Source organism: Lotus japonicus, chromosome 6 (genome assembly GCF_012489685.1).
Source record: "Lotus japonicus ecotype B-129 chromosome 6, LjGifu_v1.2".
Classification (NCBI taxonomy): Eukaryota; Viridiplantae; Streptophyta; class Magnoliopsida; order Fabales; family Fabaceae; genus Lotus; species Lotus japonicus.
The window spans coordinates 63,138,092-63,151,413 of record NC_080046.1 but is presented as its reverse complement, the minus strand read 5'-3'; the positions used below and the strand labels follow the sequence as shown (position 1 = coordinate 63,151,413).

At 36.5% G+C, this 13,322-nt stretch overlaps 2 protein-coding genes across 5 annotated transcripts; both read right to left on the bottom strand.

Annotated features, from left to right (window-relative positions):
* Positions 1-574: 574 nt before the first annotated feature.
* LOC130721996 (60S ribosomal protein L38-like) lies at positions 575-1,925 on the bottom strand. Its single transcript, XM_057572588.1, has 3 exons — positions 1,767-1,925; positions 1,084-1,267; positions 575-759 (listed from the first exon to the last, which is right to left on the bottom strand). The coding sequence occupies exons 1-3, from the start codon at positions 1,767-1,769 to the stop codon at positions 737-739; spliced, it is 210 nt and encodes a 69-aa protein (XP_057428571.1). The 5' UTR covers positions 1,770-1,925; the 3' UTR covers positions 575-736.
* Positions 1,926-5,323: 3,398 nt separating this feature from the next.
* Positions 5,324-11,413, bottom strand: LOC130721992 (auxin response factor 6-like). 4 transcript variants are annotated; one of them, XM_057572584.1, is made up of 14 exons: positions 10,712-11,412; positions 10,236-10,348; positions 9,903-10,001; positions 9,738-9,794; positions 9,493-9,648; positions 9,304-9,388; positions 9,075-9,165; positions 8,779-8,943; positions 8,572-8,694; positions 8,006-8,081; positions 7,695-7,842; positions 6,366-7,522; positions 6,090-6,280; positions 5,324-5,824 (listed from the first exon to the last, which is right to left on the bottom strand). In XM_057572584.1, the coding sequence occupies exons 1-14, from the start codon at positions 10,752-10,754 to the stop codon at positions 5,626-5,628; spliced, it is 2,703 nt and encodes a 900-aa protein (XP_057428567.1). In that variant the 5' UTR covers positions 10,755-11,412; the 3' UTR covers positions 5,324-5,625. The 4 variants fall into 4 exon arrangements, with proteins under 4 accessions (XP_057428567.1, XP_057428568.1, XP_057428564.1 ...); XM_057572585.1 differs by having other exon boundaries at positions 6,366-7,519; positions 10,712-11,411; XM_057572581.1 differs by having other exon boundaries at positions 8,572-8,943; positions 10,712-11,413.
* Positions 11,414-13,322: the final 1,909 nt, after the last annotated feature.

Here is a 13,322-nt window from a genome sequence, read left to right as displayed (position 1 = left end):
GAACCATCTCAATAGTCCCTCTAGCTGGGTTCCTCAACAGTACCCTCATGCCCTATGGTCTTCATCCAAAGATGGGTTGCCAAGGAGTGGGGAGTAGTATGCTTCCATGTTCCCACATGAAGCAAAACAGGTAGCAGATTGTTTAGTGGAGTTGTGGCATGATTTGTCATTTGGCCAAGTTTTGGAGTTAGTTCCTAGTTGCCGTTGCGCCTACTTCATAATGATTGTATAGGGGCTTCTTTCTCCAAGTCTACTCGTTTGTAGTTCATTCTTTTTTAGGGCATTAGCCCTCCTGTTATCCCAAAAAAGATGTCTCATTTCCCACTCACCCGAATACATAGTTATAAAATCAGTCAAGTTATTAGATGCTAATTGTCAATTCTTCCTATTCCCCACCCTCCAAAACTAGTAACGGCAACGGCCAAACACAGCACTGGATACCCACCCATCTTTAAGTTTACATTCATAGACAAAATATCTGAAAAATGTAGCCTTACTAAACAGGAAGCAAAACATAAAACAGGCTATAAATTCATGTATAAAGTTCCTCAGCAATGAAATATTCCATCAGACATAAAAATCAAGTTTCATTTTTCATAATAAATTAAAACACGCGAGTTTTAACAATGATCTCAATATTAAGACTAACTGTCAAAATCTCAAACTTCAACTACAGAGAAACAAACATCACAGGAATTAAACAAAACACTTCTCCTCGGCTTCTCACTCAGTACCTCTACAGGTCTTGAACACTCAAACCTGAAAACATCAAAAAGCATTATAAGTTGTAGGGCACAAAATTAAGAGGTAACATAAAGCACAAAAAAAATAATTGAAGAAGAGCACAAATGATCCTGTTAGACTTTCACAGAACACATACAATTATGCAACCAATATTAATGTTTAACCAATTTAAACTTTTCAAGTACTTTCAAAACCCTTCACAGTCCAGTATTTGGCAGCCTAAAGAAATACAAGTCCCCTAGTCCAAATAGTACTAATGTGTTAAGAGTATCTCATCATGTTCAAACTGAGGCTATCCTACACAACAACAAATGTAAAATCAAACATTCCATTACTAACCTGGAGGAAGTGATTGCTTCAACTTATCAGCTTTCTCAGGGTCAAACACACAGAGTGTGTAGAGATACTTTGAGCATCTGACCTTGAACTTGACCACATCTCTGCTCCTCTTGATTTTCACCGACCTCGCATCCTTCCTCCGGGCAGTGAGGAGGAAATCCTTGATCTCGTGAATTTGCTTAGGCTGTTAGAAAACACCATGCACATTCAGAGAACAGTTACAAAAATTATGATGACCATATATACATTGAAATCAAAACTAAGGAACTAACAAACAGTTCACAAAAATTAGTTCAGCAACCTAACTAGACAAAATCAATTCCTCCAAATTCATGAAGATCACAAAGCATAAATAAGTATCAATATTGAAATGAACAAAAATCAATCTCTGAAATCAAAAGTTCAAAATCAGATGATAACCCAGCAACTCCTAAATCAGCTTATATTTGTAGAATTTAACTAGACCCAGATTCTTAAAATCGAAAAAAAAAAACAACAACAGAAATCAACACACAAATAGGATTTCCAATAAAACAAACATTCATTCAAAGAAAATCGAGAAAAAAAAAGATTATTTTATAATTTGAGTTGCAGAAGAATAATGAATTCAAAGAAGTAACAGAGATATAATTGAAGCATATGCATTGATAGTACGCGAAGAATCAAAGGGAATGAGAAATGACCATGGTTCCAAGCGGCACAGAGAGAAGGAACAGAAAGAAGAGAGTGTGATGTCAATTTGTAAAAGTGAAGCCCCTCATAAACCCTAACCCTAATCTCTCTCTCTCTCTCTCTCTCTCTCTCTCTCTCTCTCTCTCTCTCTGTCTGTCTTGGTTCTTCAATTTGACCCGGAAGCCCAAACCATGTTTGCGGCCTGGTCTTACTTAAGCTGGCCCAAACCCAATTAATAGTTTTTTTGGGCAGTCGAAATGGTAGTTTTTGGAGGGAGGAAGAAAATTGTTAGGTTGATTCAAAAGAGAAAAAAAAAGTAGGTTTTCTTAGCACACTACTAAATTATTCTTTGTCCTAAAAACTTTTGTTCTCAAAATACTCTTATGGGATTTTAACTTCTTCAAGTTGCTAAATAAATAAATAAAATTAATTTCATAACTTGGGAAATACTAGAATTTTATATTTATAGTAAAGGCTCGTTTAAGTAAGTTAGACGCTCGTGAGGATAAAAGTATAAGATCGAATTCCGAGGAAAAACATTTGTTGGGAGGGAGATAGAATTGTTTCTTAAATTGGTGGCGACATCCGTCAACGACAAAAAAAATATTGAACTATAGTCTCGGAACTCTAATTTTCATAATTAAGGACCTATTAGAGGTGTCTGTGAGTTTTCATTTTTTTTATTTTCAAATATAAATTTGGAGAAAGAAAAAAAAATTGGTGAAAACTTTCACAAACTGCGGATATCACAAATGTTGCAGAAATTGCATTGCACACAAACCAACACCTGAGATATAAAAAGCAAAATGGGGTGTTTAATTCTCTCCACAGGTGTGGATTGAGGATTATCCATCTGTTTTGTATCCGTTTTTGTCGTTTGATGTACTATCTTTTACTCCAGATTAATATATTTAAAGTAGCATGTAAAAAATAAAAAATAAAAATAGTTCAATTTGTTTTGATCAATTTTCAAGATCACATGGCCAATTTCTCTTATTTTAGTCAGTCTCTCGAAAACAACTAAAAAATTAAAGAACATTAATATAGTTGTACATGCTCGCTGGATGCTTATGCATAAACTTTTGATGACGCATATAGCAGCAATTTCTACAGTGGGGAAAACAAGAAGCCCCAACAAGGTCCCTGCACGTGTTAAACAAGTTTCTCACAACCTTTATGGTCATGTTGTGGGTGACAGAGCAAAACCAGAGAGTAGAGTCAGTCCCAAGAAAGGAAAGCAAAGAAATATAGTGATGTTATGATAGAAAGAAAGTAGAAGAATCAAGAGTAACTCCCTACCTAAAAATATATAAAGGTGGGGTACTTAGGGTAGTTGGGTTGCCAGCCCTAGCTTTTTTATTGATGATAATATTATTGTAGATAGTGCCCTACCTTGTCAGCATTCCATACCCAGAAAAAGTACCAACAAATAAGGTAACCCCACAACATACCTCAAAACAAATTGAACAAACCCTCACTCAACTCCAACTTTCTTTAATCACCAATACCCAGAGGGGAAGCTAGCTAGCTAGTGCCCCAACTAAAAAAGGTGAACTCAATTACACTTTTACTCCATTCACTGAAATGTAAAGCAGTTTTCAAAGGAAGGAAAAAAAACTAGAAACTGAGATGATTAAATGAATTATAACATTGCATATTAGGAGGATGCAATTCACTCTGTCAAATTGTTGACATCAATAGGTTCAAAGCTTGTTTCCAATAATTATATTCCCAATTTTATGGCATACATGTTAGACTAAGATGTACATAAAAAATCGAGCAACATGTTTCTAGCATACCATTTAACGAGTGTTTTTAACCATCGTTAACATGAGTAGCTGTAAATATAACTGCCAATACAATAACATTAGCAATAGTTAAAAACAGTCACGAAATAATATGTTGGAAAATGTCACCCAATTTTGTATCCCGCCTTATAAGAATGCATATAAGATATAAGTACAAGTTAAGATTTTGCCTTTTCGGATTGTACATCTTGGCTTTGTTTCTATCAACGATTCATATAAGAAAAAAATTTCATATAAGTGATTTGAGTGTACAGTTGGATAACTCATTCTTATGGTATTGAACTTGTACTTTCAATTCTTGGGAGAATATGATAAAGTTTACAATATAAAAGTTTGGCATTATCAAAAGAGACCTAAATATATCAAAGTGTCTAAAATTATTAGGGATGGGGAATTTGTTTCTATGTTCGAGTCCTTTTTTAATAATAACTGTGCTAGCTGTATTATAATATATATGTGCCTACCTGTACTTTTTTCCATTTTCATTTCATTTTACTATGGAATTAATTAGCTTGAAAAATTCTAGTAGTATATATAGCGCAAATGGTTTTGTACATTATGTTACAAAAATTATAGGTTCATTGAACTTATCAAAGATGTTTATATTGACTTTCTACAGATAATTTTTTTCTTGTGTATGGGTTCATTGAACAGTATTTCACTTGTAGATTTAGCACAAGCTCCTATGACTAAAACATTAGCATAATTCTAGTTAATAATTTTAATATCCAAGTCACCCCTCTAGTAAGTTTAACGCAAAATGGTGTCAAAAATACATGATCACTTCCTTTTTCTTCTTAGCCTTCCTCTATTTCGTTAAACTGTTATATTGTAGAGTTGGTCAACATCGAATTCAACTATATCAAGAGAGAACTTTCAACAAGGGTTCCTTGAGTTCAATGTAGCTAATACAAGTAGCATTATAGCTGTCATTTTTATGTAGTTAATCATCTCAAAAACCTGGTCATTTCTACATCTAACATCTACGGCTATGTATGTTTAAATATCTGTTACCGGTATAAACGGATGTTTGACACTCAACTGGTATCAAAACACACTCCATGTTTGAGAAATATTGTTCCTACATTTTCTCCTTCCCATGAAACGTTAACTTAGACAATGCAGCTAAGGAATTTTGATGATTCGTTCATTCCAAATACTTGGGACAACGAGAGCATGAAGCATGATGCATGATTAGAAGAGATAGAAATGGACAAATATACAGCTATCGCTTCACCATTGATGAAGCAAAAGCAGGACAGCAGAGGTGAAAAGTGTGCATGGCCAAAAACCAAGAAGACGACAAGTGCGGGCCACTTTCACATTAATAGAAAGGCATGGTGATTTGTTTTCCATCCTTTTTATCATCATAGAGAGAGACACATCACATGGCTCTGGTGTGTCCTCTTCATGTTCTAAAAGTCACATCATTCTTCTTTACCCAACTGCTTCTACCCCATCACTAAGGTCAAGAAGTCCAACATCATCTGCAGTACCATCTACATTTAACTTCATTCATGCATCATGTAGATATTACCACAAGATTCAACCACAACTCATCAAAGGTCAACAAGATGAACAAACATCATCTCCATTGCCTATAGTCCATTCATGCACCTCAAAGATACTTCAAATACAGTTTGAAAATTCTCCTACAATTGATTCTAAAGCCAGAATCAATTTTAGAAAGAAGCTTATTTGTGTAGCTTCCGGGAATACTAATTGGTTCTGAGAATAGATAAGCTAATCCAAACATACGCTTAAAAGTAAAATTCTGTAGAAGTTAAATTCTAGAGAGAACTATCTTCACACATTGATTTCCTACGGATTAAGTATCGTATATATTGTCGCTAGCACATTGACAAGATGCCATATAGTTACAGTATTAGTTATGAATGGTGGTCCTAGCATGAAAAACAGGAAAACAAAGACAAAAGACGAAAAGAGTAGGCTTTAAACTACATTTAGGAAGCACTTCTCACCATTGACAAAGGATTGAGAAGAAGCAAGGGCAATATTATGAGATGGAAGAAATGTAGACTATGAAACAGTCACATCTTTCTCAGTAGTCTAAAGACCCTACAGTTGTTATCCCAGAGCCTAAATTTCTCGGGTCCTGACGGCTCATGTAATCATCACAGACGCCATTAGAGAGCCTTTGGTTTGGAACTGAGTTCAAAAGCTCGAGACCGGTGTTCCCCATTTGCTGCATTTCCTGGGGCGAAAGTATCTTGATGCACCATACACTATTTACGAATTCCCTGGCATAATAAGAAAGATAACGTGTGACAAAGATTTACAGCACAGCTTCCAGATCATTTGATTCTATATAAAATTACATAACATTTATATCATTACTAAGGCCTAAAAGCAATGCAAGTTTATGCTGCTCCCATTATTTCTGAAGGGATTAGTTGAATAAAGCTAACATCATTTAAGCAGGTATCTCAGTTTCTCTAGTTTTCAATTCAGCATTCAAAAGGAAGAAGAACAAAGAAAAATGCATGGTAAGTTTGAGATACTTACGGCCAGGGGCCATCACCGAGGAGAAGAACGTCACTCTCTCGGTCAACGAATACAAGCTGCCAGCCTGATCTCACAGGGTCCTCCAACTCGCCTTCAAGCCCAAACATTCGAGCAAGCTCACCACGCAGCTCAGGGTAGCTGCTGAATTTGGTGATATCCAGCGATCTTCCGAAGGACCCTGATTTATAGACCTGTAATATAAAAAAAAATGCTAGATGAATAATGGTTGATTAAAATTTTGATTCCGAAAACAATAACCCCACTGGGAAAACATACCTTCACAAAGGTCTTGTTCTGTGGGTTTCCTTGCCCCGCATTTTCTGGCGACTGCAGGAAGCCAGATTCGTCAATGCTCTGTGTTATTCCATGATTCAATGAAGAATCAGGGCCTGTGGTATTCAGGTAATTGGAAGACTGATAGGGCAAGGTTGGGGAATCACTGTTGCTGCTGATCCCCTTAAGGTTTGAAATTCCATTATGCATTAGAAGAGACGAAGGCTCAATATTAACACCAAATAAAAGATGATTTTGGGGATCATTGCTCCCTTGGTCTATTGAGCATTCCCTGCCAGGAAATGGTGGCAATGTAACAACATTTTGAGATATGGTGTTTTGCGGCTGCCCCAACTGCTCCACCTGAGGCAGAACAGATGCTCCAGAAGAAAGAAGAGGATCCACCGCAATACGCTTGGAGGGCCATCCTGTTGAATTTTGAACAGGAACCCAAGAGCTTGTTCTTGAAAGATTCAGAAGGTGGGATGTTTCATCCTGGGGAAATGAACCCATGAGACTGTGCAAGGGAGAAACAATAGTCGTCACAGGGTTCACATTTGAATCGGAAAAACTTTGCTGTTGGCTCAGTGAAGATTGAGCTTGTGTGGGTGATGATTGAGGTTGAGGTGCTGAAACAAACTGAGACATCGTAGAGCCGGCATTGCAAATCTGCTGATTATCTACCACTTGCTGTTGAGTTTGTTGTTGTTGTTGCTGCTGCTGCTGCTGATTGTGATTATGATTCTGAGTCTGACCATTGAATGAGTGCTGATGCTGTAGGTGCTGCTGAAGATGAGACTGAGATTGCAGCAGTTGTTGATTCTCCTGATTATTTTGAAAAACCTGTTGAGGCTGTGACTGTTGCAACATCTGGGCCTGCATTAAAGCAGTTCTGTTCGGGAAGTTCTGTGGTTGCTGAAACTGAAGTAAGGAACTAGGATGCTGTTTGGAAGGATCTACACTCCTCATGTCCTGAAGTGCAGCTGCAGCAACAGCTTGATACATATCTGTTTGCATATTCAGCATGGAGGGATCAAATCTTGGCTGCATCCACGGATTAACCCCCATACCCTGAAAATTAAGAGACTGCATCCCTCTATCGGAATCCCGGAGCCACAACAGAGGAGAGTTTAAGCCAAATTCATCATCCTTCATGCCTGCTAAAATATTAAGCAAGGAAAACTGGTCAGGGCAATGAGAATGAGTTTCAATTGATGCATAAATGAAATAGTCTTTGCAATGTAACAAGTTTGAAAAATTAAACTAAACAGGAAGTTAAATAAATAGATAAATTGTGGATGTTTTCGGCCCTAAAGGAGGCAAGAAGCTGACCATGGAATGAAGGCAATCCCGGAGGCCAGGGTCGTTTTAGCCTAAGAGGGAATGGGGATGGATACATAGGAAATGTTGTTAATGGCTCAATTTCCCATAAAGAAACCCTAGGTTGCCTCTCTCCTGCGGTGGATTCATCCCACCCAACCTGCAATACAAGTCAAAGTCTTATCTTATTTTTTAAAATTCTTCCGCAAAAATAGAAAATGTACATGAAGCAACATATTAGAACTTTTACATCTGAGATACAAGGAGCAGGTCAACTTAATTATATAACTTGAATGGAAGAACAATAATAATTTCTTACAAACCTTCACTGAGCGCCAATGTGAATTCGGCCACCGGGCAGGATCCAGATCACTAATGCCTGTTATTGTACCCATGTATCTGCACAGAAAAGATATATTAGTATTATATTTTGAGCATCCATCAACAATAATATAATTTATAGCTGATACACACAAGGGCATTACTAAGGATCAGAAGCTCATAACAGGAAGCATACATTTAAAACGGCCTCTGTTTCATTTAATTGCGAGAGTGATCTTTTAGGGTGGCACATTATCATGTTCCGTAAGCCGCGAGAAACAATATGCAATTGTTTCCATATTTTTATTCATTATTACATCTAGACATCCATCCACAACATAGGGAAAAAACCTCTCATTCATTTAATAATAAAGCATAAAACAAACATAAATGAAATTCCAAATCGAATATTTGACCTTTAGGTGCATGATCATTTTATTACTGCTTTTACGTCATTATCATTAATTCCAAATCAAATGTTGTATATTATTAGTTTAATAACACGTCAAATATCAAAAAGGAAGACATTCATTCACTATCATCAACAATAAAAGTATTAAAAACATACCGCCGCACACTAGACTCCTCTGTTTCAAACAGCATCCTGAAACGCATACCAACTGAAACTCGAGTATGATATACAGCTTTAACATACTTCACTAAGGGTATGACAAATTCTGATGGGCTAGCACTGGATTTATAAACAAAAAATATAATGTCAATCAAAGCAAATATATCATGACTTGAAAGTTTAACAAACGTGTACTGCTCATACCGTGGGTTGTAGAAAATGGTGAAGCGACTATTTGTCGCAGCTGCATGAGCTGCCGCAGCAAGAAGCCCCAAGTGCATACTATCACTTGACAGAACTGATGAAGGCATAACAGTCTGTGGTCGATTAGCACGGCGGATCCCCAGAAGCAATTGGTTCTTTTCATTCCTATTGAAGATAATGCAATTGAGTCATAAGATGTCGCAGAATTACCGACAAAATTAACAATTTTCACCATAATGTCATAATAAATAGGTCTTTCAGCACTCTGATGAGCAGGAAACAATAGAATCACTTGCCAGATAAACAGCACAGAATCACCAGCAACAAGTCTTTTAGCACTCACAAAGACACTCCATCCAGTAGTAAGTAGATGCCTCTTGGGCTGCCCTGCAGGGAAAAAACAACTTCAAACATCATAAACAAAACCTGCACTTATTTTCATCCTCAAGCAAGAAGCATGGATGTCTCAACCTAACAAAATTTCACATATATGCAATTATAATGAAACTTGGCTTTGTAACTCACCCCGGAAGATATGTCTGAATTTCCATTCATTGCCATGCAAATCCCTTGCAATTAGCTCCTGAGCAGGAGGCTGTTGGGAGAAGTCCTATAGATCACAAATTCACAATCACAAATTAAAGACTGAAGAAATTAACAAATTTGATGGATATGCTGAAGCTTTGTTAGCATGATTTTTTAACAAAGGTTTACCAATGGAGGAAACACTTTTTCAGCTGCCCGGCGAGGCACAGAGAATCCCCCATGAGTGCTTGTGTCACTAGCAGTCAAAGTCTTGCAGAAATAGTTTGTTGGCTGTTTACTGGGAGTGCCCAACTCTGCTGGAAGGTATGCTTCCTTTTGCTCTTGCTGCAAACACAGCCATAGTCAAAAGCTGAATAATGAATATAACAACAAACACTACAAAAACATTTGTCACTGAAGACAGTGTATCATACAGGATTCAGAGGTTGCAAGGTCATCTGAGCATAAACTTCATCAGTCTCAGCATCAGCCTGAATCCAAAATAAGCAATCAGATTATTAAAGGCGAAGAAGGTGCAAGAATCACAGAATGGCAAAAATTGGATAAAAGAAAACCAAAGTAGTAAAAGAAAGTCATACATGCATAGTCACATTATGAAGTTGACAAATCAGTTGAGGAGGTAAGCTTGGATAGTTTGGAATATGAGCATCCACTTCCTTGTTAGTTGACACAGCTACCTGAACAGAAAAAAATGCTAAGCTAGGACATGTTGTAGTCTTGTAGATGCAGAAAAAAAGAAAGATAATTTTAAAAAGTTATTTTTCTGGTTTCTGGGAGTTAAGTGAAGTTAATTCATGTTTGGTAGTTAGTTCATTAGCCAGCAACAGTTCAAACAATCTCACCTGTTCACAAGGTGTTTTTTTTTTAATGGGAGCAAGCAATACAATAATCTTCCATCATATTTTACTCACCTGTTCACTGTGACCTTGTGGAAAGTACACCACGCGGCTTCCAAGTGCTGGCAAAGAGACAAGGGGACCAGCACAAGCATGCCAAAGCTCTGAATCTAGAACTCGCTTTTCCCCTGCAAAATCCATCCCAATGTCATGAATATGGAAGAGAAAAAGCTCATACCTTGTCCCAAAGGACTAATTGATTTTGACAAACTCTAGACAAATCCAAGATCTTAATAAAAAAAAACCACAAAGCAAATTCCATAATAGGTGTACTTATTTAACAAATGAAGCTAATTCACTTCTTCTGATCTCTGAGCTATGACATAAACAGCATACACCATAGCCTAATAGGTTGAATTTCCACACACCCCATTCCAAAAAATTAAAAGATATGAAAGCACCACTCATGTTAGATAATAACAATTTCAGTAGCTAGATACATCAACAAAAATGACAATCATTGAATCTGCAAGCAAGAGGTAACAACAAACCTTCCTGAGGTGGAGGACTAAAACCAGCTGAAGAAAGTCTCATTTGAGCAAATTTGCAAACTCAACAAAATTGAGCCCACAATTCAAAACACAACACACACAAAAACACACACTTTCTCTCACTAGGTAGACCAATTAAGCAACAAAATTCTGAGAAAATGACACCCCCACCACCATAACCAAAGCCTTTTCATCCCTTTTTTTCAACTGCAGAATATCATTCGTTGTCATCTTTATCCAAGCAAATCCCATTGAAAATCCACAAGATTCTCCCTTCAATCCTCAACCAAAACCAGTAGTATCACAAGAAAAGACAATAGCTTTACGCTTCATTCCTCAACCCCCAACACCCCAAGTTGCAATCTTCAATAGAAAGGTTCATTGCACACAGAATCTTGTCAGAAGGTGAATAAAGAAGTGAAGTTTGAAAGCAAACAGATCTCAGCAGAGAAGATGGAGTGGATCTCAGAAACCCAGAAAAGAGAGGAAATGGAAGCTAAAGGTGCAGTTTTGATGACAAGTACAGAATTCAGGAAGAAGGGAGTGATGATGGTTGTTGTGGTCACGGTGCTACTACTACAAGTCCTAGTTACTTGGTGGTCATGCTACTGTTGCTTTACCCTCTCTCTGTTTTCTCTCTCAGAGCTTCTTCAATCAATCAGAATTCAGAACACAACCCCCATTATTTTTGGTGTGTCCTTTTTAAGACTGAGAAAGATAGATAGTGTGTACCAGTTTCACATTTTATTTTATTTTTACTGAGAGAGAGAGAAGGCTTCATTATTACTCCTCTCTTGAATAATCATTTCTTCACACCTTATTATAGAAAAAGACACAGAAAAAATAAGAGACAAAGTAAAGATGTAATATGTAATTTGATTGTAGATAAAAGATAAATAAATGAAAAAGAAATGTGAAAATAAGTGGGAGTGTGCATGAATCATAACCGCTATTCTTATGAAATAAAAATTGTAGAATGGGAAGAAAATACATTTAAATTGTAGGTCGTCGGGCAGATGTTCACTCCTAAGTAGGAGCGTAGTTGTTCACCAGCTGAGTTTTTACTAAACAATAGGAGATTTGAATTATTAAACTATAGGGATATGAAAGTTAAATCCAAAACTTATGGCTCGTTGAGCGCATTTGTTTCCTTTGCAAAATGTTTTAAAACTAATTTAATGCATGTTAGATATATTATGGAAAATCACGATGACGTCAAAGTCACAATAAATGAAAACGATTTCTTTCACATTTTGCAACTGTCCACTATAATTTGAATTTCAATGTAAATTTTTGCCATGTATTTAAATATGCACTTTAATGTTATTTGTAGTTTTTCATTATGAATAACGTGGGAATGTGAGAGAGATAAAAAGATTTATTAAGGTGTACTTAGTTATTCAGTATAGATCTATATGTTTTTAGGTTTATTGAAATAAAATTATAATATATTAGTATTTACGAAAAGAATTTATCCTTGGATGGCGGTAGAACTGTGAGATGAAAAATTGTGAAGGGCAAGAACATTTGCAGGAAGGGTGGACATTTAAGATGAAGTTGGACCAAATGCAAAATCCTAGTGCAGATGCAATGATTTTGACAATGCAATGGCCCAACTCGGGGAATCCATAGGGTGGGGAAGATATAGTGTCGTATATCATATGTATGTAGTTAGTCAGTTATCTATTCTATTCCCTTTTTAAATGTGAATCCCACTAGGTCATGACTTTCTCTGCCAAATTTTTCTCAATGGTCCCCTTGGATTTTTTAGGGATTTAATTCGATTTTATCAAAATGGTGAAGAAGAGTAAATGCTTAGTTATGTTATGTACAGATTGAGGGGGGAGTCATACCTACCAACCAGTTCACCTGACCATGACAAGTGTCACAGTTTATATCACATATCAACCCTGTATACAAAGAACACTTCACACATATTGGGGTAATTGTAGGTGACCATGAAGGGTCAGAGTTCGAACCCTGATGAAAGATAATTTGTACTAATTTACTAACAAATAATATTTGTCTATTAAAAAAAAACTTCACACATAGATTTGAAAATTATCTCAACTCTCAATCGTTCGGTTCAACCAGTTAGACCGAGAACCGTTCAAGTGACCGGTTTATTTGAATGAAAAAATTGAAAGATTTCATAACACTAGTTAAGAACTGGTCGAACTATGGGTCAAAATTATTGAACGGGTCATATTAAAAAAAATTAAAAATGTATTTTATTCAAATAAATGAGTAATATTCACTCATCTTTCATAAATGCTTTTATATATATATATATATATATATTAAAAATGTCTCACCCCCACCCCTCATTGCACTCATCGCTAAACATCATATCTGGAGGTGTGGATGAATCACGAGAAGAGGATGTCATTTACATTGGTCGAGATCGTATTTGTGAGAAAAGAGTGTCATTTTGCATTGGTTGAGGCCGTTGTAAGCATAAAGACTTGTGTCTACCGAAGATGGCTCATATTAAAACAACGACAAAACAGTTGTTGCGCCTGTTCATGAGCTGGTTTAAGAAGGAGGATGTAAAGTAGGTTGTTCATTATCATTCCCTCACATATTGTGTTTGAGATAATGTCAAATTTAT

Excerpts from the sequence above, each read along its gene's own strand:
- LOC130721992 (XM_057572581.1), bottom strand. The coding sequence starts at position 10,754 with ATGAGACTTTCTTCAGCTGGTTTTAGTCCTCCACCTCAGGAAG. Across the intron at positions 10,349-10,711 it reads TAGTCCTCCACCTCAGGAAG|GGGAAAAGCGAGTTCTAGAT; the intron begins GTTTGTTGTTAC and ends TGGATTTTGCAG. Across the intron at positions 9,795-9,902 it reads TTCATAATGTGACTATGCAT|GCTGATGCTGAGACTGATGA; the intron begins GTATGACTTTCT and ends TTTTGGATTCAG.
- LOC130721996 (XM_057572588.1), bottom strand. Across the intron at positions 760-1,083 it reads GAAGCAATCACTTCCTCCAG|GTTTGAGTGTTCAAGACCTG; the intron begins GTTAGTAATGGA and ends TGATGTTTTCAG.